Raw genomic sequence first — 25,694 nt, 5'->3', positions numbered from 1 at the left:
CCCCGCCAGCGGCCAACCATCTCTCGCACGACCGCACACCGCCTCTGCTCGCATGACCACCTAGTTCCCGCTCGCTTACACCCGGTATATCATTCCACCGATATCCGCACCGCAATCTGCGCTTTGTTCCCCAGAGGCAGGCTCGAGCGCGTCGGCGCTACGTCGGACGGGGTATAAAACGGGCCTCTGGCTGGGCTGAGCTGGGACGACAACAACGAACAGCAATGGCGGGATATCGCGATCTCGAGGGGCATAGGATGCTCGTGCGCCTCCCGAGGCGGTTCAAGGCGCTGCTCGGGCTGGCTTTATTGCTCGCGGTCTCGCTGCTCCTCTGGCCTCGTGGCAGCTACGACCGCACATTTCCCGGCAACAGGCCGCTCGACGGCGTCGACGAGACCCTTGACGTGGTCTTTGACCGTGGCGACGTGCTGCGTGCCAACCCCGGGCTCGAGCTCGCCGACGACGGCCAAGTGACCTGGCGTCTCAAGGGCGCGAGGTACGTCGTCGACGAGAACGGCGACCACTTCTACCCCGGCGTCCACAGGCCCGTAGCCCCGCTCGACTCGAACGCGGTCGTTGCTCCGGCCGACGTGTTTGGCGACATTGACACCGCGACGCATCTGGTGCCACCTCCAACGACCTCGGCGTTTCCCCCGGCGCTAGAGGGCAACATCTCGCTAGCTGTCGACGAGGACGCCGCCGAGCGAGTCGTGCCGGACATCACCATCCCACCCGACGCCTTTTCCGCGACCTGGCAGGCACCTGATCTCTGGGAGAAGGCGGGGGAAGGCCCGCAGCGGGTCCAGTGGGTCGGCTTTGACGGCGCACACGAGAGTGAGGCGGAGAAGGCGGTGAGGGAGGCTCGTCGCGATGCCGTGCGCCGCGGATTTGTGCACTCGTGGCAGGCGTACAAGGACCATGCGTGGGGTAAGTGGCAGGGCTCGAGCGGTACTAATGGCAGGCCACGACGAGGTGCGCCCCGTGTCGAGGGCCCCCTCGGACCCATTCAACCAGTGGGGGGCCACCATCATCGACACGCTCGACACGCTCCTCCTCATGGGCCTGGAGGGCGAGTACGACCTCTGCCGCGCCCACGTTAACAAGCTCAACTTTCACTGGCTTCAGGGGCAGGACTGGTCGGCCGCATACCGAACAGCTGCCAATGTGTCTGTGCCGCGGGCGTTTGTGCAAGTACCCACGTTTGAGACCAATATCCGGTACCTCGGTGGCCTGATATCCGCGTACGACTTGACGGGCGACGAGCTCATGCTCGAGCGCGCCCTCGACCTCGCAACGATCCTCGCACGCTCCTTTGACACCGCCTCGGGCTTGCCCGCGTCCCGCATCGATCCAGGGCACAAGAGCTCGTACTGGGCCGGCAGTGTCTCGCTTGCCGAAGCCGGATCTATGTCCCTCGAGTTCTCGCGACTCAGTCTGATTACGAAGGACCAGAAGTGGTTCGACCTAACCCACCGCGCTACAGAGTTCATCAAGCAGGGGCCGGCAGTCCAGTCGAACCACCCGCCGCTGGTTACGGGCAACTTTTCGCCTGATACGAAGGGCGGGCTGTATGGCGTGTATTCTTTCGGGGGGCTCGCAGACTCGTACTATGAGTACCTGATCAAGATGGGGCAGCTTCTGTCGGGACGCGCCGTGGCGAGCTTGTACACCGACCTGTATGCCGCGAGCATCGACGCGGCGAGGAAAACGCTGTTCGGCGACGTCGCCGTGCCGGGACTCGACGCGCAGCTGCTCCTGATCGGTAAACGGGCATGGCGCCAGCCGCTCGAGTACAACCTCGAGCATTTAACCTGCTTCGCCGGCGGCATGCTCGGCCTCGGAGCGCGGCTCCTCGGCCGTACCCAAGACATGGAAGATGGCGAGCGCCTCACATCGACGTGTTTCTGGGTCTCACAGGCGACAGGGACAGGCGTCCAGCCCGAAGCGGTGACATTCTACACTCCGGCCGACACCTCCCGCGAAAAGCTCATGACGACCGGAGGCGAGCGGTACGACGCCGTGCGGCAGCAGGCGAACATGGACAGTGCCAGCGCCGGAGACTCGGCAACAGCGCAACACGAGCCGATCAAGTACTACCGCCACCTGCAAGGCCAGCCGCCAGGCGTCAAGTCGTCGAGTTCGCGCTACATCGGCCGGCCAGAGACGATCGAGTCCGTGTTCTACATGTACCGGCTGACGGGGGACAAGAAGTGGCAAGAGCGCGGCTGGCGGATGTTCACGTCCTGGGCGGCGGCGGCGCGCGCACCGGGCGGCATGGCGAGCGTGCAGGACGCGGTGCGGGCGCCCGCTCGCCCAGACGACAACATGGAGAGCTTTGTGCTGGCCGAGACGTTCAAGTACCACTTTTTGCTGCAGAGCGCGCCGGACGTGCTCTCGCTCGACGAGTTTGTGTTCAACACTGGTGCGTGGCGTGGGTTGGAGGTTGCTGACAGGCAGAGGCGCACCCGTTCATCGTTGATGGGAGGGAGCCTGGCTCGTCGGGGCTGTGGGCGGGCCGGGGTGGCGCCGAGCTGGGCCGGCGCGGCGAGGGGACCGACGCGCAGAAGTGGAGCCGGCTCAAGAACCTCGAGCGGTTCCGTACGTAGGTGGCGTGTTGATAGTACCTGGGTGTTTGGTGCTCCGACCCCACCAGTGGGAACGAGGGGACCGACACGCAGTAGTTAACAGCCTCAAGAACGTGGGGGTGCTCGATACGTAGGTGGCTGTAGCATTTTGATCGTAGATGCGAGTGTTTCGACGTCATACGCCGGGCTTTGGCATTTAGTCCGACGAAACGTGGGCAGTTAGTCCGCCGAAGTGACTGCCATCGCCGCGATATCGTGTACCATCGAGGCGGTGACCCACTCCTGTCACCGACTTCACACTCCAGCACAGGTGGAGTGCGTACGTAGGTGGCGCCGCTTTGATAGTACCTGGACGTATGGTGCTCCCGCCGCACTCGTGGGAGAGGGCCCGGCGAGGGGACCGACGCGCCGTAGTCAGCAGTTTCGAGAACGTAGCATTTTTGATCGTAGAATCTGCGTGTTTCGCCGTCCTACCCCGGCCTGGGGCAGTTAGTCCGACGACGCCTGGGGCAGTACGTCCGACGAGTGAATCGTATCGCCGCGATATCGCCACCAGCAGCACACTCCAGTGACCGACTACCCACTCCAGCGACAGTCTACTTGCCCACCACCCGCGCCGGATCGATTCCAGTGCCAAGGCAGCGGTCCCAAGTCGGCCCGCCAAGCGGCCTGGGATGACGACGCGGCCGAGGATAGCCCACAGTGCCAGAATAATCCCTCACCCCGCCTCCGCCAACCAGACGCGGCGCAAAGCCGTTTAATCCGCCGGGGCGGGGGTACGGGCGGGTCGGTCCGCCGCCGCCGGGGCGGAGTATCTGTGCGCTTTGCCTCCCCCCCCCCATCCCCACGATGACGGCGGTTGCGTCGGTGGCTTAGGCACTGCGCAGCGTCACACTTGTGCACGCATTGGGAACACGCAGGGCCAAGACACCGATGATACGCAGGGGGTTGGGCTTGGACTGCTTGAAAGCCGAGGTGTGGTCTGACCTCTTTTTCTAGTGCCAGGAGGGGTGTTCCCTGGGCCGGCGGCAGGGGGGGTAACGCGGGCGGTTGTGGCGAATTGTGGCACCCTGGACACATGGACCCATGTGGACAGTGTGATGTCATGGCATGTGAAGGTTTTGCCCGTTGCTCTACCTACCCAAGCGCGCACGCAGCAGGCACTTACTTGTCAGCAGCATTCACTATCGGCCACCCGGCAGCCCCCGGCCCTGAGTAGGGCCGACTTAGGCGACCTAGTGCGACGGTGGCGAAGAGGCCAGTGGCCAGTGGCGACTGACTGCCTGCTACTACCGCCTGTCACAACACTGCGCTACGCTCAAACAGCAGGGACAAAACTTTTCAGTGACCCGTCTCGTCTGAGCGAAACAGGTCGCAGCACGCCAGCCTCGGGGTCAGCGGCGCGCGCGGGGGCGGCACTAGCGCTGCGGCCCTGGTCGCGGGGGAGGGGAAGGGGAGGCGGGGGAAGCGAACGGGGTCGGGCGTGTTTGTTGCCTACCCGCGAGCTAGCTGCGAGCTGTCCGACGCATGTCGCAGCATATATAAGAGTACGGGCGAGCAGAAGAGTCCCCTCCAACTCACATCCCCTCACACACCATGGGATTCGGACCAAACAACGACCTCGCACGCGAGCGCACCGCCGCCGGCGGACTCGTCAAGTACGGCGGCCTCAACGGCCAGGCCCTCCTCGTCGCCATCGTCGCTACCGGAACCTGCGGGTTCAGTTTGTTCGGGTATGGTACGTAGACGTGTACGCAGAGGACAGCGAGAGATGTTGGAAGGAAGCGAGCGATGTTGGAAGGAAGGAAGGAAAGCGAGCGATGTTGGAAGGAAGCGAGCGCGCCATCATCTCTCGTGGCGGCGGCACCAAGTGACTCGGCTGACAGACTGCAGACCAGGGCCTTATGTCCGGTATCATCGGCGCTGAGACCTTCAACAACGAGTTCCCGGCTACCAAGACGCACGGCGCCAACGACGTGTACCACTCGACCATCCAGGGATCGGTCACGGCCTGCTACGAGGTCGGCTGCTTCTTCGGCGCCATGTTCGCCTACTTCTTCGGTGACCGCCTCGGCCGTCGCCGCATGATGCTCCTCGGCTGTATCGTCATGATCATCGGCACCATCATCACTGTTACGGCCTTCGGCCCGGGCGACCCCAAGCGCGGCAGCGTCGGCGGCTTCGTCCAGTTCATCATCGGCCGTGTCATCACCGGCCTGGGTAACGGTGCCAACACTGCCACGATCCCCTCGTGGATCGCCGAGACGTCCAAGGCGCACAACCGTGGCTTCCTCATCTGTCTCGAGGGCTCTACCGTCGCCGTCGGAACCGTTATCGCCTACTGGATGGACTTTGGCCTGTCGTACGTCGACTCGTCGGTCAACTGGCGCTTCCCCATCGCCTTCCAGATCTTCTTCGCCCTCATCGTCGTTGCCGGTGTCATGGTCCTCCCCGAGTCCCCTCGCTGGCTCATGGCAAAGGGATACCCTGATGAGGCGCTCCGCGTCCTCGCTGCCCTCCGCGCCGAGTCGCCGACCGACGAGGGTGCCCTGATCGAGAAGGAGCAGATGGCGTCCTCGATCGAGGCCCAGGCCAACGCTGCCTCCAACAAGAAGTCGGACATCCTCAAGGGCGGCAAGCAGAACCACCGTGTCCGCGCGCTCGTCGGCGCCTCGACCCAGCTCTTCCAGCAGATTGGAGGCTGCAACGCCGTCATCTACTACTCGACCATCCTCTTCGAGAAGTCGATCAAGCTCACCGGCAAGCTCCCCCTTATCCTCGGCGGTGTCCTCGCCGTCATCTACATGCTCTTCGCCTTCCTCTCCTTCGTGCTTGTTGAGCGCGTCGGCCGCCGCAACCTCTTCCTCATCGGCACTGTCGGCCAGGGCGGTGCCATGCTCATCACCTGGGCCTGTCTCTTCCCCAACCGCTCGCTGCCCAAGGACGCCGATGGCAACTGGGAGGCCCTCGCCCCCAAGGGCGGCGCCGTTGGACTCTATCTCTTCATCGCCTTCTTCGGCGCAACCTGGCTCCCCCTCCCCTGGCTCTACCCCGCCGAGCTCAACGCCATGGCCGTCCGTACCGAGGCCAACGCCATCTCGACCATGACCAACTGGCTGTCCAACTTCCTTGTCGTTCAGGTGCTCCCCACCATGGTCGCGTCCATCGGCCACTGGACCTTCTTCCTCTTCTTCGCCGCCAACATCATCTTCCTCCCCTTCATCTACCTCTGGTACCCCGAGACGGCCGGCCGCACCCTCGAGGAGATCGACGTGCTCTACGCCCAGGCCCACTTTGCCAACAAGCGCGTCGTCAAGATCGCCGCCGAGGTGCCCAAGCTCTCGGACAAGCAGATCCAGATCCTCACAGACCGCTACGACATCCACGGCGGCGACAGTGGCCTCGAGGCCGGCGCCGTCGACACGAGCATCCCCGCCGCCTCGGACGTCGGACACGAGAAGGCCCACATTGAGGAGTCGTCTGATGACAACAACTCGCCGGCCCAGACCCGTGTCGGCTCGGTTGACAACACCGACAAGTAAGCCCGCTGCTTGTCCACTGTATCGTATTAGATGGGCTGCGCCCCTGTATAGATTGATTCTAGATGGATGCAGTAATTGCGATTGAACATCGGCGAGGCGGTGCCACATGTTTTGGCCCATGTTTTGACTCACTAACAACAACCCACAGGCAACACGAAGCTCGTCAATGCTCAGCAACGGGCTGCGTCTGCCTGATCAACTCGGAAGCTTCACTACACACGTCAGATGCCTGAAACTCTGCGCCAAGATCCATGTGCCGTAATGTTGTGACGCGTCCTGCACGTGACATTAACCGCCACCGACTTCCACAGTCTACATAAACAGCCCGCGAGACAGCATCTCCTGTTGCATTTATCCACTCTCCCTCGGTTTCATACTGTGCACCAACCAGCAACCGCGGAGCTTGCGGTGTTTCGCCACTCCGTTGCCATGACACCCGTGCCTCCCCACCTTCGAAACTACCGTGGTCCACCACCAAAGCGAAAGCAACATCCCCCCGATGATGTGCCGTTTGGTGAGCCCACGAACTGTCTGAATGCTGACGGCGACAGGGCCATACTGCTTCAAATTTAAGAAGCGCAAGCGCAAGACACTGTCAGCGCTTGCCAAAGTTGAGCCGACCTTCAAGGAGGTTGTGTGCGCCATGCGTGAACTCTGCAAGACGCCAGAGATGCAGCAACGCCTCGAAATCACCTACGAGTCTCGTGAACTCGAAGTGAGGACCAGAGTTCAAGACATTCATTCGAGCGACCACGAAGCTTCGCTTAGCGCCTTCAATGCTCTAATGGTCACGTTCAACGACCTCAACGTTAAAGAGCTTGAGATCCGGGATACCAGGGGGTGCCAATACCCGAATCGCTGTGACGCCGTCTTCTACCGGCTTCAGAACCCTCTGCGGCAGGTGCGAGGGCCACACCGTATCGTCCATGATCTGTCCTCCTCAGGCGCCCCGGGTTTCCATACCTTCGAGGTCGAGTCTCTAACTCCCTCCGGAATGGGCACCTGGATTCTAAGAGAATGGCTGTCCGCGATTAAGCGCAACCCCAGCCTGGTCTCGTTCTGTTTCCGGAGTGCCATGCCCTACCGGACCAGGTGCGAGCCTCGGTGCACGTGCTGGGACGAGTACCGGTTCAGGGACGGGTGGGGCGAAGAATTCAATAAGTACGACCGGGCCAAGTTTGACGAGATTGCTGCGCTTCTCTCGTCCCGACGGCAGAGGCTCAAGGCCGTCCACGTCGCGGTCCTTGGGATTATGGCATTTGGCGAAGTACTCCGCTCAACCGCTGCCGAATCGACCCCTCTGCCGGTAGAAGTGGTCGAAATGGTCCTGGACTTTGCGGCAGGGACGTTGCTCGGCCCTAAGCAGTCGAAGCGTGCCCAGGAGCTCGCATTCGACCCAACACATTTGGGCCTGCGAGAGCGGGCGGGGGCGCTTAAGGACCTCGAAGGGGTCAAGTTTGACGTGGCCATGGAGGAGTGGCTTGTGGGTGAAGGGTTCGTGTTATACAGCCCTCCGCCTCCACGGCCACCAGCCGAGGGCACTGTAGACACCAGTTCTGTTTCATCGTATGGGGCGAGCGATGTGTGAGGAACTGGGTTGCGCCGTTACGTACTTACATGACCTTGGAATGTATGACACACACGTGACGCAAACGGCCACTTCGCCACTTCAACCAGACTAGATAAACATCTCATGAGGCCCATCTGTTGCTTCATTCGCCCACTGTTCCTCAGCTCAAAGGTGCACCGATCACCGCAGGCAACCGATCTTGCAGTCCAGCGTAGTGTCGCCAGTTCACTACCATGGGAAGGCCGCCTCCTCCTCGTACAGGGCCTTCTCCCCCTCCCGATCATGTCCCGGGTGGTAGGTCTCCGCAGGATTCTTATGGCTGATGGCGGCAGGACGATATGGTTTCAAGTTTTTCAAGGAGCGTAAAACGCTGTCTTCACTCACCAATGTCGGACCGACCTATCAAGAGATCATGGACGCAGTGCACGATTTTCCCAACACCGCAAACAGTGTCCGTACCACACTGAGTAAAAAGCGTGGGATCTTCACGGTGAAAGCCTCGGTTGGGACCGGCCACGAGCCTTCAGTCAGCGCCTTCAATGCCCTAATGGCCATGTTCAACAACCTCAACCTCACAGAGTTCACCTTGGAGAACAACGCATACACAATTCACCCCTCCCTCTACCGGATCCGGACTCTGCGGCACGTTCGAGGGCCCGTTGGCGTCATATCCATGTGGGTCCCACCCCCCGACGTGCCAGGCCTCCACTCGTTCGAGTTGTGGGAGCGTCTCTCCCGCGGCGACGCGTACTTGATCAACCATTGGTTCCCCACGATAGAACGCTGCCCAAGCCTGGTCGTCTTTTGTATCGGGCTCCACCCGGGAGGGCGCTACCCCCATTGTTCATGTTGGGACGAGCTGCGCTGGAGCGAAGAACCGGAAGAGGGACGGTGGCGGAAGATTGTTGACAAGTATGCTGCGGTGCTCTCGTCCCGTCGGCAGAGGCTCAAGACTGCGCACGTCGCCGTCCTGGGCATCATGGCTTTCGGCGAAGCCCACCGCTCAGCCCCCGGCGGACCGGCCGCTCTTCCGCGAGAGGTGGCGGAGATGGTCATCGACGTTGCGGGTGCGAGCGCATCGCTTAGCCGCGGACAGGTGAAACGCGTCAAGGAACTCGCTTTCGACCCGACACACTTGGAATGCGGGCACGTGCACTCAAGGAATTCGAAGGGGATGAGTTCAGCGCGGCTTTCGAGGAGTGGCTGGTGAGCGAAGGGTTCGTGTTGTATACCCCTCCGCCACCGGGCACCGCGCCACTGCCGCCGCCTTCCACCGCACCAAGGCCCGCCCCACTGCCGCCTGCCAAAGCTGTTGAGGCTGAGGACACATCAGGCACCGATTCTGCCTCTTCGTCCGTGGACGAGTGAGGTCTGGGATGGCCGAAAGCTGCACAGCCTCCAACGCCAAGACCTGAACTGGGTCGCATCATGCCGTAACCTTGCAGCATCCTTCGCACGTGACAAGTCACAACCCAGGTGGACAAGGCTACATAAACAACCGACGAGCCGCATCTATTGTTGCATTCGCCCACTCTCCCCCTATGGCGCGAAAACGTCGCCCACCCCCGCTTGATCATGTCTGCCCTGGTTGGTGTCAGTGGCTATCTCCTTGCTGAGGGCCGCAGGAACCTACTCGTTCCGGTTCAAGAGGCGCAAGCGCAAGATGCTGTCCTCACTCCCCAAGCCCGAGCCGCCCTTTGAAGATATTGTGCAGGCCCTACGCGACCTTACAAGCACGACTGAAATGGTCCGCCACACGCAGTGGGGGGAGACCTTCGAAGTTCGGGTCACAGTTCGCGGGCGAACGATGAGCGACCACAAGCTTTCGATTGATGCCTTCGAAGCTCTACTGGCTACGTTCAACAGCCTCAACATCACAGAGCTCGAAATTAAGAGAACCGCGGATATGTCTGAGTGGCGCGATAACCCGCACAATGCCGTCTTCTACCGGCTCCGGGTTCCCCTCCGACTTCTTCGAATGACCGGTGGCAACATCTACTTTAGGTCGCTGGTGTCCTCAGACAGTCCAGGTCTCCACGCATTCGAGCTGGTGGGCCATGCGAATGGCAGTCCCACACTCCCAAGTCTCTATCGTTGGTCAGCCTTCATTCACGCTTGCAACACGCTGGTAACGTTCTGTTTCCGACCGCGCCGAGCTCGTTGCGCCCTCCGATGTGCCTGTTGGGACGATTGGGACGAATTCCGGCGCAGACACAGCTGGAGACGGAATGAAAAGGGGGATAGCCTGTCCAGATTTAACGGGATCGCTGCTTGCCTGGCATCCCGTCGGCAGAAGCTAAAGGCCGCCCACGTTGCGGTGCTCGGCATCTTGGCTTTCGGCGAGGTGGTTCACCGCTCACCCCTCAATGGAGGGCCAGCCCTGCCGCGAGAGGTGGCCGAGATGATCATCGACTTCGCGAGCGAGGAGGCGACGCTGAGCCACGGGAAGGTGAAGCGCGCCAAGGAACTCGCTTTCGACCCGACACACCTGTCCCTACGTGCACGCGCCCTCAAAGATTTCAAAGGAGCCGACGAGTTCAGCCCCGCTTTCGAGGAGTGGCTCGTGAGCGAGGGGTTCGTATTGTAGTTACATCTCTTCTCCCCTGCTACCACCGTTACAGAGGGTGAGGACACTGTGCATGTAGGTAGATAAAACTTCTGCTTCGTCTTCTGGGACGAGCGGGGTGTGGAACCCGCAGCTGAACCGGCTGTAATGCAAAGACCCAGCCTTACTGGGTCGCATCGTGCCTCTTGCAACACCTTTGCCACGTGACAAACCTTGGCCCACTTTATAAACAATACCAGCGATGTATCCCAGCGTCATTAACCCATTCCTCCCAGCCGGACCTGAAGTTGAACACTTACTCCCTCGTTACTCGGTCCCCATGGCGATCAAATACCAATCTCCGGAACTCGGTGACGATGGCGTGAGGAGGGGTTAGTCTCGGCAGTGACTGAAGCGCTGACGACGGCAGGAACGTACGCCTTCCGGTCCAAGAGGCGCAAAACACTATCCACGCTTGCCAAAACCGCTCCGCCCTTAGAGGAGATTGTGGATGCCATACGAGACCTGGCCAGCGCCAATGAGGACGTTCGCTACAGCGAGAAGCGTGGCACCCATGAAGTGACCGTCCACGTCCGCCAAAGCAACGACGACGCGGCTGGCATTGGTGCGCTCGAAGCAGTACTGGCCACGATCAACAGCCTCAACCTTAGCGAGCTTGATTTGAAGCCCTGGAACTGCCATTCCGCCATCTTCTACAGGCTCCGAAACCCTCTGACGTACTTCCAAGGTTGTCCATACGACATGTCCAGCAAGTCACTCTCCTCCCCAGGCGCACCCCCTATCCACGCGTTCGGGATGTACAGCAGGGAGCCATACAGTTCCGATGACTGGGGCTTTTGCCTGTCCGGCCTCCTCACTGCCATGGAGAAGCGAACCACCCTGGTCACATTCTGTATGTCTGGAAGCGCGCGGTGCCGGCTCCGGTGCACATGTTGGGACAAGTGCCGGAAGGTGAAGAACAACCTTGTGGTGGGCGAAGCCGAGGCCTACTTTGGCGAGATCACCGAACTCCTCGCCTCCCGTCGACAGAACCTCAAGGCTGCCCACCTCACCGTCCTCGGGATTATGGCTTTCGGCGAAGTGGTCTACCGCTCGCCTCGTCGTCCAGGGCCTCCATGGTCATGGACTTTGCGGGGTCATCGCTCGGTGCCCCTCAGCTGAAGCGAGCGAAGGAGCTCGCATTTGACCCGGCACACCTGGGTGTGCGGGCTGGCGCTCTCAAGCGACTCAAGGGCGTTGGCTTTGGAGCAGCAATGGAGGAGTGGCTTGTGAGCGAGGGATTCATGTTGCATGGCTACACCCCACCGCCGCCTCCTGATTCTGAGGACGAGGACGATGACGAGGATGAGGATGACGAGGATGAGGATGACGAGGATCAGGATGACGAGGATGAGGATGAGGATGACGAGGACGAAGATGAGGATGGGGATGAGGATGACGAGGATGAGGACGAGGGTGAGGACCAGGACGACGAGGATGAAGGTGAGGACAGTGATGAGGATGACGGCGATGAGGAAGATAACGGTGATGACGATGTTGTAGACACTACATAGTACGCATGTCTGCGTCTTGGACTGTTGGGAGCAGAGTCCACGCTTACCGACCGGCATTGGAATAGCACCCCGGGGAGCAGCGAGCTGCCGACACGGGTTCCGCCCTAGGCCGGCCGGTGTGGACGCTCATCCCGAAGGGCTAATCCGCACAGCTTCAACTCCCACAAGCTTGGCAGTGCTACCTCCAGCATATCGGCCTCTGATCGATGCAGCAAGAGTGGGATCACAGCGGACAATGTTCAGAAGCGCCACGATTTTTGCTGATACTCGTCGAAGACTGTGAAAACCGGAGGCGGATTTCTGTGGAAACTCAGAACCAGCATCCCCTAGGATCCATTCACTACCTGAATGCCCCACATCCCCCTCGCCGTATCCTTCTGCCCACACCTCCTCGACAGAGCGAGAGGCTGCGGTGGCATGACGGTGGTGATACAGTAGTGCCACATTGGCCCGCGGACGCCAGTCCCTGAGACTGCCTCGATTTCATTTTGCTATGCTACGCCAGCGAGCCACCCCCACTCCCCCACGGCTTGGCGCACCCCTCGGCGCCGGCCACCGAGCGGCTGCGGCTGAGTACCCCGGTGTCGGCGTGTACAGCGTTCAGGAGACTCGCACTGAGATCGTTTGCAGCGGGCAAGCGGGCAAGATACTGATCTGATCAAGGGCGGTGAGCGGGCAAGGACGCCAAGGATCCACTCCGGCGTGTCGGTCCGCACCTCTTCGCTTGAATGCATCGCACCCGCGGCTGCGGCGCGGCCCACGCGCTATCGGGCGGCAAACTGATGTCTTGTGCTGGTGCTCACTCCGCTCCGGCGATCGCGGGGCGGGACGAGCGAGGTTGGCGAGGTCGTGCTGGAGCGGGGGTGCCGCCGATCTCGGCGTCCTCAGTTTTTCGGCTCGCCAGAGCAGCCCCCAGCGCGTCATTCTCTCGGACCTTGGGCCCTGCACGCCCCAGCACAGGATGAAGGTGCCGGGGCCTCGGCTCACTCGGCATGCGGCATGCACGTTGCTGGTGAGGGCGGAAGGCGCGTCTACGACCCGCTCTGCACGCCGACCGGCACCGAGCCGGTACCGAGCGCCAAGGCCGCCCGCATGGTGATGCTGTGCAGCGAGCCGGCGGATGACGATCGAGCGCACCGAGGGCTCTGCCGACTCTCCATGCCATCGGAGTGTCGAGGTATGGACGAGAGTGCTGCTGGGTCTGGGGGAGGCGAGGTGGTGCTGGATACATGTATAAGATGTATCGCGGCATTGCCCACCAGTCCGCTGATATCACGACCGTTGCCCACTACTAGGCAGTGCCACTCGACCCACTCCCACACCACCACAAACCACTCAACACACCATGGGCGTCGGCGGCGGCTTGCAAATGTTCCTGCTGTTCGCAGCAACGGCGATTCTACTCGTCCTGACCTGTTAGTCGTCTCTCCTCGCCGATGCACTAACTCCCAGTGTCCACTCCCATCATACGGAGGTTGACATTCATGCAAATTACCACAAACGCGACGACGCTCCGTCTCGGTGTCCTGGGATACTGCAACTCTCAAAGGTGTAGCTCCAAGCATATCGGGTACGACCTGTCAGCGGTGGTGCGTGCCGCGACGAACAACAACAACCTCAAGGACCACTACTCGACTTTGACAAAGTCGCTCGTCATGGTGCCGATCTCGTGCAGTACGTCGTGCCTTTCTCTTCCTGCCACATACTCATACCCCAGTTATCACCGGAGTTGCCTTCCTCATCTCCCTCTGCTCCCAGAAGATGGGATACTGCGTCTCGGGCATCGTCTCGCTCTTTGCCTTCATCTCGACGCTCGCGGCGCTCATCTGCGAGTCTGTTCTCTTCGCGGCGCTGCGCGACGACCTGCGGAGGAACACGTCCGCGCGCGTCTCCAACTTTGGCATCGCGCACTGGCTCCTCGTCGCCGCAACTGGCGCCGTCTTCCTCTGCCCCCTCCTCGGCATGATCGAGTGCTGCACTGCCCGCTCGAGGTCCCAGAAGTCCAAGGACGGTCAGGTGTACGATTCCGTCCAGCCGGGCTACGGGTACAACATGCCCCTTGCGGCGTACCCTCCTCCGCCCCAGCAGGGTGGCCACCATGTCTAGGGGGTAGACAGATCAATAGAGTAACGATAGAGACGACCACAGGTTCATGCATCCCTTTTCTTGTACCGCGTGGGTGTGCAGGCCAGACCTCGTGCCTGTGTTGCCATCTCGAGGCACAGGCCACCATTGCAGCGCCCACGTCAACCATCGGTCTGGTGTCGTTGGAGTGACGTACATGTGTAACCACCACAGCTCCCAGGCTTCACATTATTCTATCTCATCAACTCCCACACCCTGTCCGCGGCAGACATATCACTATGGGCCGAAGATTCTTTGAGCTCCCAGGTGGCGAGTACCGCATCTCAGTTGGCACCCCCATCCCCAAGGTTGTTGTTGGCTCCGCTAGCAAGGAACGGGTACGGAGCGACGATCTCGCCAATCGGCTGCGCTCCGTTGCCACCGACCTGGAGTGCATGTCCGAGCCGGAGGAGACAAGAGGCATGGTGACCTACACCATGACCGTGCCAATCGAAGCCCGACCGCGCGGTCCGGAGTACGAGGCCCTCATCGGCTTGACGAGTGCGTTAAACACTGTGGACGACTTCAGTACTCTCGACATTACCTGGTCATCATTCAAGCGCGGCGGTCGGCTGGCAGACGAGGGCATAAGCCCATTCTTTGATAGGTTCAACGCCGTTTCGCCTATCAGACATCTACGAGTGCCGTCACTCCATCCGGTCATCAAATATGTCGGCGGCCCACACCAAGGCCTGTACAGGCTCCCAAGCGTCGTGAGCATCGTCGTCACCGGCCCCAGTAAGGAAAAAGACAAACTTGTCGCCAAAGTGGCCGAGTGCTTGAAGCTCAGCCCGGGCTTGCGACACCTCTGCCTACGAGGGGGGCTGAAGCACTGCACGTGCTGGGACGCATTCCCCGAGGGCGACATCATGCGGTCTCGCCGGCGCGCAGCGAGGGCAGCGAAGGTGACGGCACTCAACATCCTCACTGCGGCCGACTACGCCCCCGCACTGCCACCAGAACTGTGGCGCATGGTCTGGGATTACGTTTCAGGGGACGGCCTGAGCATGGCACAGGTTGCTCGAGCGGTTGAGCTGGGGTGGGGCGACGACGCCGTCGCGACCATCGGCAAGCGTGCTGCCGCGATGGGACACCTCGAAGGCGACGAGTTTAACGCCGCGGTCGATGAGTGGCTAGAGTTCGAGGGCTTTGGAATGCCCGAGATGTAGGGATTGTCCTCCTGCACCGTCGTCTATCTCCAACGTAGACTATTGTAAGGCTGGGCATACTCCTGCAATGCATGCGCTTAGGGAGGTGCATTGAACGAGTGGAAGCCAACGACTCTGTGCCTGGGTTCAGGTGTCATCTCGAGGCACGGCCTACGGGCCGCCGTCGTCAACCACGCGTCGGTCATAAAAACAAACACCAGAATCTCCCACCTCTCACATCCTTGCACTCCTCCCTCTCACTCCTTGTCCACTCCAGCGCGCCACCAACATGAGATTGTACTACCCAACCTATCCTGGGCGGTTCACAGTCTCTGTTGGTACCCGCGGACCCACAGTTGCCCTTGGCCCCGCCTCGAACGAGGGCGACCTCGTGACGCCCCTGCGCGCTGTCGCCGCCGACTACAAGTTCATGTCCGAGCCCAAGGAGGCAGACGGTATGACAACCTTCACCATTGCTATAAGCTCCGGATCCCGCCGTGACGGTCCCCAGTGCGAAGCGGTGAAGCGCTTGGCCGACGTTTTCAAAGACACCCAAGCAACCTTGACCCACCTCGATATCAGCTGGGCCCCCATCGTCACTCCCTCCACCCCCCGCGACCGTGATTTTGCGGCCTCTGGAGCCTCCGGATTGTTGAGTATACTCAAAATCCGCTCTGTGAGACACCTGCGATCCGCGCAACTCTATCCAGTGAACAATCTACCCGCGGTTCGGACAGTCACCCTCACCAAGCACACCGGGCACGGCGAGCTTGTCCGCAATGTGACCAATCTCTTGGAGAATCGGCCGTCCATACTGCGCATTTGCTTTCGAGAGGAACACTGCCTCGTAGCGTGCACGTGCTGGGATGACATCGCCGAGGGTACCTTCATCCACAAGCGGGGCACGGCGCGCAGCAAAAAGGCCACAGTTCCCCGCGACGCGCTGGTGGCCAACCGCCGCGCAACACGAGCAAGCATGGTGCCGGCGCTCAACGTCCTCGCCACGGCAGAGCACGCCCGTAAGCTGCCCACCGAGATCTGGCACATGGTGTGGGGCTTCCTCCCGGGCGACGGCATGAGCGCGGCCCAGGCCGCGCGTGCCGTCGAGCTCGGGTGGGGCGATGGCGCGGCCACCCTCAGCAAGCGTGCTGCGACGTTCGGGCACCTCGACGGGGCCGAATTTGGCGCTGCCCTCGACCAGTGGCTTGTCAGCGAGGGATTTTAGGACCGAGATGTACTGCACATCGTTGTATTACAGAGGGGCTATTGGGGCGAGATTGTGTGATGAAGAACGTATGTATTCAACATCCAGAGCCACAAATGCCACACCCCTAAGGCGTCTTCGTTGACCCACTGCCAGGCAACACATCGAGCCGCAGGGCCAACATATCTTCAAACGGCATCACAACACGATCAGCTGTGTCGAATCGTCTCGTCTCAGGCACTCTACGCTGCCAGTGACAGTGATGACTACCAGCCGCGTCGAGGTGCGACCGATGCCATCTCGAGGCACGGGTTTGCGCCGACGTCAACCATCATCCGTCAGCTTTCGAAGTGACGTATGTAAGAACCACTGCTCTCAGCCCTCACAGTCATCACCCCCACAACTCCCACACTCCACCACTGTAGCGTGGACACACCATGGCCCCAAACGGCTTCCAGTTCCCTAATGGGCGATACAGAATCTCCGTTGGCAGCCCCAAGCACAAGGTGGTTCTTTGATATCGCTGCTCTTCTTCGCACCATCGCCGCCGACTTCAAGTCCATGTCCGAGCCAGAGGAGGCCGATGGTATGACAGCTGTCATCTCGAGCCCAGGCCTATGAGCTGCCGTCGTCACCAGGCGTCGGCCATATACATAGGTAAACAAACGCTCGAGTCTCTTCCCTCTCATATTCTTTCACTCCCCTCCTCTCACTCCTTGTCCACTCCAGCGCGCCACCAACATGGGAAGATTGTACTTTCCAACCTACCCTGGGCGGTTCACAGTGTCTATCGGCACCCGCAGACCCATAGTTGCCTTTGGCCCCGCCGCGAGCGAGGGCGACCTCGGAACTCCTCTTCGTGCCGTCGCTGCCGACTACAAGTTCGTATCCAAGCCCAAGGAGGAAGACGGCATGACGACATTCACCATTTCCATCGGCGGCGGGGCCGGCCATGGCAGTTCCCACTACGAAGCGATAAAACGCTTGGCGGGCGTCTTCAAAGATACCGCAGCCAAGCTAACCCATCTCGACATCAGCTGGCGCCCATTCTACCCTTCCACCCCCAGCGACCGCGATCTTGCGGCCCGCGGAGCCTCCCAATTATTGGGTATGCTCGAGATCCGCTCGGACCTACGGCCTCCGTTACTCGATCCAGCGGACGATATCCCCGCGGTTCGGATCATGCGAGTTCAATCACTTGACCCAGTTGTCTCCTCTCTCCATTGTGGACGCTTCCCCAAGCTCCGGAGCATCGTTGTCACCAAGGCCGCCAGGAAGCAGTATGAGATGATTGAACAAGTGGCCGAGTGCTTCAAGCTTCACCCGGGGTTGGCGCGCATCTGCCTGCAGGCGGATTCAGAGCACTGCCGGCCAGACTGCATCTGCTGGGGCGAGCGCGCCGAGGGTATCAACAAGTTCAAGCATTCCAGCATGCGAAGCAAGCAGCGGAACGCCATGCGAAAGAAGGTTGTAGCCCGCCAGCGCGCAGCGAAGGCAACACAAGTCGCGGCGCTCAACATCCTCACGGCAGCCGACTACGCGCGTGCTCTGCCCCCGGAGCTGTGGTGCATGGTATGGGGCTTTCTATCCGACGGCGACGGCCTGGACGCGGCGCAAGTGGAGAGAGCGGTCGAGCTGGGGTGGGGTGACGGGGCGGCGACCCTCGACAAGCGCGCCGCGGCCTTCCGGCACCTCGACGGGGCCGAGTTTGGCGCTGCTTTCGACGAGTGGCTTATCAGCGAGGGGTTCTGAGAGCTGAAGCCGTTACTCATACCTCGCATACCAACATGGACTGTAGCATTGCTTGTCATGCTGTTGTCATGCTGTGCCGTTGGAATGCCAGCCATTGAGCGAGTGTGCCTGGCTATCATGAGGCACGGGTAGCTTAGATGTCAACATTGCAAGTAACGAATATAAGGAAGCGCTAAGAGCTGTCAACTCTCACATCCATGCACCCCTTCATCTCTAACACCCTTTCCCCTACAGCCCCACCAGCATGGCCATAAAGGACGCGATGAGCATTGGGCGGGTAACCATCTCCGTCGGTACCCGCCGACCCAGTTCCGCTCTTGGCCCCGCCACCAGCACCGAGCGCCGCAATGATCTCGTCGAGCGTCTTCGCGCCGTCGCCGCCGACTACAAGTTCATCTCCAAGCCCAAGCAGACAGGCCACATGACGACCTTTACCTTTACGCTGTCCCGCCTCGCCCGCACGACTGGCCCCGAGCCCCGAGCCCTGAAACGCCTGCGGGACGTGCTGGCCGATGCGGCAGCCACCTTGCCCATCACCGAGCTCGAGGTCAACTGGGCCCCATGCCATCCTGGCGACCACTCTCACGAGTCGACAGGGGCGGCATCAGCAGTCGTGCGTCGCCTCGAGCTCCACTCTGTGCGACACCTACGAGTCCGGTCGCTCATTGCCTTGGGTCCGCTGCCCCAGCTCCGGACGATCACCGTCACCGACCTCAACGGCAAGTCTGAGATTCAGAGCCAAGCGACTTGGTGGTCGCGCAAGCGGACCCTGATCCGCATCTGCATGCGCGAGGACGAGGAGCCCTGCCGCACGCACTGCACGTGCTGGGACGACATCACCGCCGGCGACTTCCTGTACAAGGCGGGCAGCACGCGCTGGAAGCGGAGCCGGAAGGCGCGCGACGCGCTCGCTTCCAACCGGAGGGGGGCGCGCGCACGCCTGCTCCCGGCGCTCAATGTGTTCGCCGCGGCCGACTATGCACGCGCGCTGCCGCCAGAGCTGTGGGCCATGGTCTGGGGCCACCTGGGGGACAGCCTGAGCGCGGCGCAGGTGGCGCGCGCGGTCGAGCTGGGCTGGGGCGACGGCGCGGCGACGCTCAGCAGGCGCGCGGCGGCGTTCGAGAAGTTTGACGGGGACGAGTTTCGCGCTGCGTTCGACCAGTGGCTCATGGCGGAGGGGTTTTGAGGTAGGTAGGCTGTTGGGAGGGCGGTGCCAGTGTGTGTGGCAACTCGCAACTCGGCTGACCTCGACAAGGATAATCCGCTCCCAGGTAGCGACGCGACATCTCGAGGCAGAGAGTTCGGCGCGGCGCTCGAGGAGGGCTCCTCGCCCTGGGGCGGGGCGGGCGGGGGTGTACTGGAGTAGTGAGGCGGAACGGTGTGACGCTTGGCGGGCGTGTCTACTGGAGGCTGGGGTCAGCTGTTGTCCTAGTATCGTTGGGGATGGATTGATTGTGGTTGATCGCCTCACGCATCGTCCGCCTCGGTGCCACCCCTGCGCCCACGCCCTCGCTCCGGGGCGCACTGCGCACGCTGCACACACCAGCCGACACGCACGCTTCTCCTCTCTCCCTCTTCATCTCTCTCTTCCTCTCTCAACTCTCAACTATTCTCTCCATCCATCCATCCACCATCAACCAAACCGCTGCACAACCCCCTGCTCACAGACTCACCCCCCGCCGCCACCCCCCACCCCGTACCCGGACGCACGTGACCAACGGGATAAACGGAGAAAATCCGCGAAAAATAATCCTGGCCCCCTCCTCGCCCCCCTCCCCTCCCCTCCGCTCGCACCCCTCCCCCTCGCAGGCTATATAACCCACCATCTGCGCATCTCCTATCCCCCATCTGTGCGGCATCCCACGCGTTCACTTTTCCCGTGTTGCTCTTCGGCGCGCTTTTGCGGTCCCACGTCGAGTCGAGCGTCAGCGCGGATCTGGGTAGAGATACGGCCGTCTCAGTCCCCAACGCGCGGCCAGGCGTCGCGCGCGCCCTCGCAAGGGGCGCGCGTGGCTGTGGTTGCGTGTGGGGCGGTGGGCCTTACATTTGTAGTGCGTGAGCTGGTATGCATTGCTGGCTGGGTGTGCTTGTTGTCGTCGGACGGTTGGGCGATGGGTGCGGGGGGGTTCGGCGGTGACGGACAGGTCGCGTGCAAAATTTCGGCGGCGATCAACAAAGCAGCCACGGGCGGGTTGGGCCGATCAGTGTACAGTGTGCGTCGGCAGTGCGTGGCCCATTGTCGCCCCTCGGCCCCTCGCCCACACACACTCGCTGCCCTTCGGGCAGCTCGCTGCTCGCTCTACAAGCCATGAGAGGTTGCATGCACATCGCGGGCATTACTCAGCCGTGATAGTCAAGTCTGCACTACGCCTAGGTCATATCGACCGCCAATCCTCCTCCCCCCCCCCCCCCCCCCCCCCCCCGTCTACCTCTGCCAAATGTGATGAGACGGCCTCGCCGTCGTGAACGCCGTCAATATCCTCCCCTCCCTCCCTCCCGCACCACCAGGGCGCACCCACTTACACACCCTGCGCAATCTGCCCCAAGCGCTCTGCAAACTCGGGGAAGTTCTTGAGGAACGCGGCCTGGGCGCGCGACGCGTGCTCGTACGTGATGGCGTTGATGAGCTCGCCCTCGGTTCTCGCAAGGTTGCCGCTCTTCTCAAACCACTTGATCGCCTCGTCAATCTTGCCCTGCTGGAGCGACAGCTGCGCAAGCGTCGCCACCGCAACGTCACAGTCGGGGTCGATTTCCAATGCCTCCTTGCAGAGCGACTCGGCAGCCTGGATGTCCTGCTTCCACTGGAACAGGGCCAGCGCCTTGTTGACGTAGGGGAGGACGTTGCGGGGTTTGCTAGGGTGTGTCAGCCGTCTACTCCTGGCACTCGTAACCAGCCCTGCGAGCCACCCTGCTCGCAGCGACGCCCACTCACCGGTCCTGGTCCAGCTCAATCGAGCGCTCAAACCTCTCGACCGACTCGGAGAACTTCTGCTGGTCGAGCAGGATCTCGCCGTAGTAGTTGGATGGCTCGCCGCGCGTGGGGAACTGGCGGAGAATGCGACGGAACGCAGCCATCGACTTGGCGACCTCGCCCTGCTTGTACTGCGCGACGGCGGCCTGGACGTGCGTGAAGATGAACGTGTCGTCGAGCTCGATCGACTTGTTGTAGTCGGCAATGGCCTTGTCGTGCTCGCCCATGATGAAGAAGACCTGGCCACGGTGGTAGTAGATGTCGGGGTCGGCCGCGTTGTGGCTGATGGCCGTCTCAAAGTCGGCAAACGCGTTCGTGGCGTCGCCAAGCTCCATGTGCACGCTGGCAATCTTGACCCACGACTGGACAAAGTCGGGGACGAGGTCGAGCGACTTCTCAAGGTCGGCCTTGGCGCCGAGCGAGTCGCCAATGAGGAACTTGAACGTTCCGCGCAGGTTGTAGGCCTCGGCCTCGCCCTGCTTGGTCGAGATGCCCTGCTCAATGGCCTCGTTGACGAGCGACACGGTGTGCACGTAGTCGGCGGCCTCGAGCGCGTCAAAGGCAAGCGACAGCGTATTGTCGCCGTCGGTGGGCTTCTCGGGCACGACGGGCTTGGCGTGGGGGCGGAACGCGGCGAGGTACGACGAGATGAAGGTGGGCGAGGGGAGCTTGGTCTCGCGCGAGTCGAGGATCTCCTTTGCCCGGCGAGCCGCAAGCTTCTTGAGACACCTCTCAACGGCGGCGGCGGCAGCCTCGTCCTGGAAGCGCTCAATGATGGTGCACGCGGTGAAGTCTGAATGTCAGTGGGTGTTCAACGCTCTCAGACCCACCCCGAACGGCCTCCTCGTCGCGGTCGAGACGCTCAAGAGCAGTTGCTCTCCTCTTCAGAGCCTTGATGTACGTGCGGTCAAGCTTGAGCGCCTCGTCGCAGTCCTTGACACAGAGCTCGTACTCGGGCGGCGAGTAGTTTGTGTAGCCTGGCACATCAGCGGCGGTCCTTATCGGTCGGCGCTCCACTCACAAGCAGCACGGTTAGAGTAGAACACGGCGTCCTTCTTGACCGACACCTCGATGGCCTTGGAGTAGCACTCGACGGCCTTCTTGAACTCCTTCTTGCTGTACAGCTTGTTTCCCCTGTCCTTGAGGGTGGCACCGAGGGCGTTGCGCTCGGCGTCTGAGAGGGCCGCGAGGCCGGCCTCGTCCTTGGGCACGCCTGCGAGGTTAGCGCCGGTGCCTCTGCCGAGCAGTCGGCGTCCCGAGTCACGCCGCTAGCGCCCTGCGCCGCGAGCACGCCCGACCCGCGCACACCCACTCACCCTCGAGGTAGTCGTCAACCGCGACAGCCTTCTCGTCCACCTTCTTCTCGGCCGGCTTGATCTCCTCGAGGAGGGGGCCGTCCGTGCCCTCGCCCTTGAGGAACTTGTCCTTTTTACCCTTCTTCTTCTTCTTGTTCTTGCTGCTGCTGCTGCCGCTGCCGGTCGACGGGGGCGCGGCCGGGCCGTCTCCCTTCGAGTCGCTGCTGCGCGAGTAGAGGTAGTATCCAGCACCGGCGGCGGCCGCGACACCGGCGCCGATGAGGATGAGCTTCTGGTTTTCCTCGACGAAGCGGGTCGCGCGGTCGACGAGCGACTGGGGAGGGGCCGCGGCCTCGACGGGTGGGACGGGTGCCATGGTGAGCGAGTGTGGGGGTAGACTAGTCTTTTACGACTGTTTTTAGCGACGGCGACGAGTTGATGCGGCGTCGACGGCGGCGGCGATGAGGAGGGCAGAGGCAGATGCACACTTTGCTGCTTTGGCAATGGAACACTGACGACCACTGCCGAGCGACAGACGCGAGCTCCGCCCTTCCAAGATTTTGCTTCCGTCAGCGACCGAGTCGTCGGGTCAAAACGTCATCTAGCCCGGCAGTGCGCAGTTGGCGGAAGGACTGCTGCTGCGCCTACGCTGTGTGCGCTGCTGACTGGTGGCGGCCGGCATCCTTTCGGCTTGCGTTGGCTGACGGCGGGGTGCAGCCCTACCTCGATTGCATGGCTTTGGGTCGTCTTTGTATGGCACACTGTTGGCACACGGCAACGGCACAGCTTGTACTCGTACCAGATGCTTATCCACACTTGCCTGACGATGTCTACACAGATCCTCGTACCGTCCCGACGACTAGAATAGGCCGATTGCGGCGTCGAGGTCCGCGTCGTCCATGAAGTCGTCAGGCGAGGCCAGTCTCGCAAAACCGGTCCCAGCCGGCTGCTCGGTGCGTATGCTGCTGCTGCTCCCCACCAATTGATTGGCGAAGGCGGGGCGGAATGGCGAGGCTGGCTGAGCACCGCTGCCAGAGGCTGGAGGGGGCGACGACAGACGTCTCACCACGCTCCTGGTGAGGTGCCCCGGATACTGGATGTCCCCCAGGGGAATGGCGTCGATGTTGGCTGGGGCCGGGGGCGACCCGTCCGGCGTATCGGGCGAACGACTCTCGAGGCTGTCATCAGAGTCCAGCACAACAACTGGTCTCGTGTAGCTCGCTGGCACACGTGCAGCAGTGACAGAGCGCGCCATGGGCTTCTTGGGAGCGGTGGAAGTGGTCGGGGAACGGGCGGCAGGGGCCTTCCTTGGAGCGGCGGTGGTGGCTCGCTTCTTGGGAGCGGCGGGGGCCTTCGTGGACGGGGCCCTCTTCCTCTTGGCCGCTGGAGCCTCGGTGATGGGTACGACAGGGCCAAAGACGTCGTGCCCCGGCTCGTTGGGTTGGGGCGTGTCGACGGGTGCTGGGGCAGCGGGCTCGCCTTTGGGCTTCCTGGGGGCAGCCTTGCGCTTGAGTGTGTTCTTGGGTGCTGGTAAGTTGGACGGCGTGATGGACTCCTGCGATGACGTGCCAGTCTCGCCCGTAGAGCTGCCTGTGACAGTGGTTTGCAGCGAGTCGATGCGCTTGGAAAGGTCGGAAACCCGAGCCGTCGCCGTGTCCACGCCAGTTTGTGTGGCGGTGGCGATTTCGCCCAGCTTGCGAATCGCGGCAGTGTGGTCGCCGACTCCAGTGAGGCGGAGGTACGCGACGTCCTCGTGGAAGATCTTGATGGCCGCGATCATTTCGGCCGACGCGGCAGCGGCGGCGGGTGTTGTGGGCGTCAGTGTCGGCGATAACCAGCCGAGGGTTGACGAGGAAGCCATGGGGGCCATGGCGTTGGGTGTCGGTTGGAGCGGAGCCAGTGACTCCGGCCGCGCCTGGGTTGGTGGGGGCGTGAGGGACGCCTCCTCCACAGCCACCTTCTTCTTGAGGAGCCTCACAGACTCGGCAAATGTCGCAACGGTAAGGAGGGCCTGTGGCAAGTCCTTGACGTCCTGCAGGGCCACTTTGAGCTCGTTGATCGGCTTGAGGCTGTCGAGCAAGCCGTCGAGGAGGCGTTCTGTTCGCTGAGAAGGAAGGTCAGCCAATGTCCACGATGCGCGCGTGTCACGAACACTGTCGCCCCCACCGCTGGCCGTTGTCACGCTCAAGTCACCGACCGCAGCCTTGATCATGTCGAGCTGGCCCACGATCCCAGAAGTAGTGTCGACGAGTGGCTGAATCGCATTCTTCACCGCGTTGGTGAGGCTTGACACCACGTCGGTAATGTTCTGCGACACTGTGGCGTCAGTCGTGCCTTCCCTGCCACCTGCGACCCACCTGTCTCCTGTATCTCCTCCCTCACCTCCTCACGCGTCGGCAAGGCCTTGATGCTCGTGCGCAGATCGTGCAGGCCGTCGCGATTGGTCTGTATGGCCTCGGCCAGCGAGTCAATCTTGCCGTCGGTGCCTGGGTGTCAGCGGCATCAACGATCAGTACTCACGAGTCAGCGCCTTCATGATGAGGTCGCTGATATTCTGCTTCCCCTGGGGTTGGGCCGGCGCCGTGGATTGCTGGACCTGATGCTCCTCAATTGTCGAGAACTGTGACTGCGGCAGCGTGGACATGGTGCGAGTCAGGTTGCGTTGGGCGACGAGCGGGCTCTGCGCAATGCCGCGGTTGTTGGCGGAAAGAAGGGGGCGGTACGAGTCGTTGAGCCTCGCTCTTGACTCGGGCTGGGACGAGGGGAAGAGGGGCCCCTCGTCTTGCTCGTACTCGTCGGCCGCGTACCGCTGGTTGGCGAACAGACCGTGCCGGAGCACGCTTGGGTTCGGGTCGATGAAGGGGGAAGGCGTCTCTGACCGCTGGGGAAGCATGGGCCTGCTGACCCCGCCGACCGCGGGGGGGAATAGGGGCTGCCGGTTGGGGAGGGCTGTGTTGGCTCGACGCTGTTGAGGCAGCATGCTCATGCTGCGAGGCTGGGTCATGGTGGACGGGGGATGCGATGGGGGGGAGGAGGGTGAGTCGACGGTGAGTGGAGAAGGGAAGGACAGGGAGGTGGATGGAGTGATGGAGAGGTGGATGAGGGGGGTGAAGCGCCTTAAGAGGGGGAATGCATGCCGAGGGAGGGTGGGCGGCGGTGACGGCGACGGCGACGACGCCGAGGGAAGACGAGGAAGGCGAGGAAGACGGGGAAGACAGAAATGCCATGGTGGAGACGCAAAGTGGAGGCTGAGAGGTGGAGGTCTGTGCGTCAAAAGGCAGTCACGTCACATCGCAGTCAGCCCATGTCAACATCTTGTTAGCCAACGGTTCGCTGTCTGTGATTTGACGATGCAGATCAAGATCATCCTCGTGCCCTATCTAC

General features: G+C 61.9%; 11 protein-coding genes across 11 annotated transcripts; 9 read left to right on the top strand and 2 right to left on the bottom strand.

Annotated features, from left to right (window-relative positions):
* Positions 1 to 224: 224 nt before the first annotated feature.
* Q8F55_000157 (uncharacterized protein) lies at positions 225 to 2,681 on the top strand (the record flags this gene model as incomplete). Its single annotated transcript, XM_069348812.1, has 4 exons — positions 225 to 927; positions 962 to 2,422; positions 2,458 to 2,602; positions 2,654 to 2,681. 4 exons carry the CDS (start codon positions 225 to 227, stop codon positions 2,679 to 2,681), a joined length of 2,337 nt encoding a protein of 778 aa, XP_069212356.1.
* Positions 2,682 to 4,181: 1,500 nt separating this feature from the next.
* Positions 4,182 to 6,127, top strand: STL1 (sugar transporter-like protein; the record flags this gene model as incomplete). Its single annotated transcript, XM_069348811.1, has 2 exons — positions 4,182 to 4,323; positions 4,479 to 6,127. 2 exons carry the CDS (start codon positions 4,182 to 4,184, stop codon positions 6,125 to 6,127), a joined length of 1,791 nt encoding a protein of 596 aa, XP_069212355.1.
* A 429-nt stretch (positions 6,128 to 6,556) lies between these two features.
* Positions 6,557 to 10,284, top strand: Q8F55_000155 (uncharacterized protein; the record flags this gene model as incomplete). Its single annotated transcript, XM_069348810.1, has 5 exons — positions 6,557 to 6,641; positions 6,679 to 7,610; positions 8,173 to 8,764; positions 9,323 to 9,747; positions 9,991 to 10,284. The coding sequence occupies 5 exons, from the start codon at positions 6,557 to 6,559 to the stop codon at positions 10,282 to 10,284; spliced, it is 2,328 nt and encodes a 775-aa protein (XP_069212354.1).
* A 298-nt stretch (positions 10,285 to 10,582) lies between these two features.
* Positions 10,583 to 11,424, top strand: Q8F55_000154 (uncharacterized protein; the record flags this gene model as incomplete). The annotated part of the gene is made up of 2 exons (XM_069348809.1): positions 10,583 to 10,634; positions 10,673 to 11,424. 2 exons carry the CDS (start codon positions 10,583 to 10,585, stop codon positions 11,422 to 11,424), a joined length of 804 nt encoding a protein of 267 aa, XP_069212353.1.
* A 1,737-nt stretch (positions 11,425 to 13,161) lies between these two features.
* Positions 13,162 to 13,922, top strand: Q8F55_000153 (uncharacterized protein; the record flags this gene model as incomplete). Its single annotated transcript, XM_069348808.1, has 3 exons — positions 13,162 to 13,231; positions 13,269 to 13,490; positions 13,534 to 13,922. The coding sequence occupies 3 exons, from the start codon at positions 13,162 to 13,164 to the stop codon at positions 13,920 to 13,922; spliced, it is 681 nt and encodes a 226-aa protein (XP_069212352.1).
* Positions 13,923 to 14,179: 257 nt separating this feature from the next.
* On the top strand, positions 14,180 to 15,109 carry Q8F55_000152 (uncharacterized protein; the record flags this gene model as incomplete). The annotated part of the gene is made up of 1 exon (XM_069348807.1): positions 14,180 to 15,109. One exon carries the CDS (start codon positions 14,180 to 14,182, stop codon positions 15,107 to 15,109), a length of 930 nt encoding a protein of 309 aa, XP_069212351.1.
* Positions 15,110 to 15,377: 268 nt separating this feature from the next.
* Q8F55_000151 (uncharacterized protein) lies at positions 15,378 to 16,313 on the top strand (the record flags this gene model as incomplete). The annotated part of the gene is made up of 2 exons (XM_069348806.1): positions 15,378 to 15,543; positions 15,940 to 16,313. The coding sequence occupies 2 exons, from the start codon at positions 15,378 to 15,380 to the stop codon at positions 16,311 to 16,313; spliced, it is 540 nt and encodes a 179-aa protein (XP_069212350.1).
* Positions 16,314 to 17,033: 720 nt separating this feature from the next.
* On the top strand, positions 17,034 to 18,044 carry Q8F55_000150 (uncharacterized protein; the record flags this gene model as incomplete). Its single annotated transcript, XM_069348805.1, has 1 exon — positions 17,034 to 18,044. One exon carries the CDS (start codon positions 17,034 to 17,036, stop codon positions 18,042 to 18,044), a length of 1,011 nt encoding a protein of 336 aa, XP_069212349.1.
* A 244-nt stretch (positions 18,045 to 18,288) lies between these two features.
* Q8F55_000149 (uncharacterized protein) lies at positions 18,289 to 19,230 on the top strand (the record flags this gene model as incomplete). Its single annotated transcript, XM_069348804.1, has 1 exon — positions 18,289 to 19,230. The coding sequence occupies one exon, from the start codon at positions 18,289 to 18,291 to the stop codon at positions 19,228 to 19,230; it is 942 nt and encodes a 313-aa protein (XP_069212348.1).
* Positions 19,231 to 20,563: 1,333 nt separating this feature from the next.
* On the bottom strand, positions 20,564 to 22,686 carry TOM70 (TOM (translocase of outer membrane) complex component; the record flags this gene model as incomplete). Its single annotated transcript, XM_069348803.1, has 5 exons — positions 20,564 to 20,897; positions 20,977 to 21,808; positions 21,846 to 21,992; positions 22,037 to 22,228; positions 22,332 to 22,686. 5 exons carry the CDS (start codon positions 22,684 to 22,686, stop codon positions 20,564 to 20,566), a joined length of 1,860 nt encoding a protein of 619 aa, XP_069212347.1.
* A 483-nt stretch (positions 22,687 to 23,169) lies between these two features.
* Q8F55_000147 (uncharacterized protein) lies at positions 23,170 to 25,203 on the bottom strand (the record flags this gene model as incomplete). The annotated part of the gene is made up of 2 exons (XM_069348802.1): positions 23,170 to 24,626; positions 24,831 to 25,203. The coding sequence occupies 2 exons, from the start codon at positions 25,201 to 25,203 to the stop codon at positions 23,170 to 23,172; spliced, it is 1,830 nt and encodes a 609-aa protein (XP_069212346.1).
* Positions 25,204 to 25,694: the final 491 nt, after the last annotated feature.

The sequence above is a fragment of the Vanrija albida genome, assembly GCF_041260175.1.
Source record: "Vanrija albida strain AlHP1 chromosome Unknown contig_1, whole genome shotgun sequence".
Taxonomy (NCBI): Eukaryota; Fungi; Basidiomycota; class Tremellomycetes; order Trichosporonales; family Trichosporonaceae; genus Vanrija; species Vanrija albida.
The sequence above is the reverse complement of the archived record's forward strand: the minus strand, read 5'-3'. Positions and strand labels throughout refer to the sequence as shown.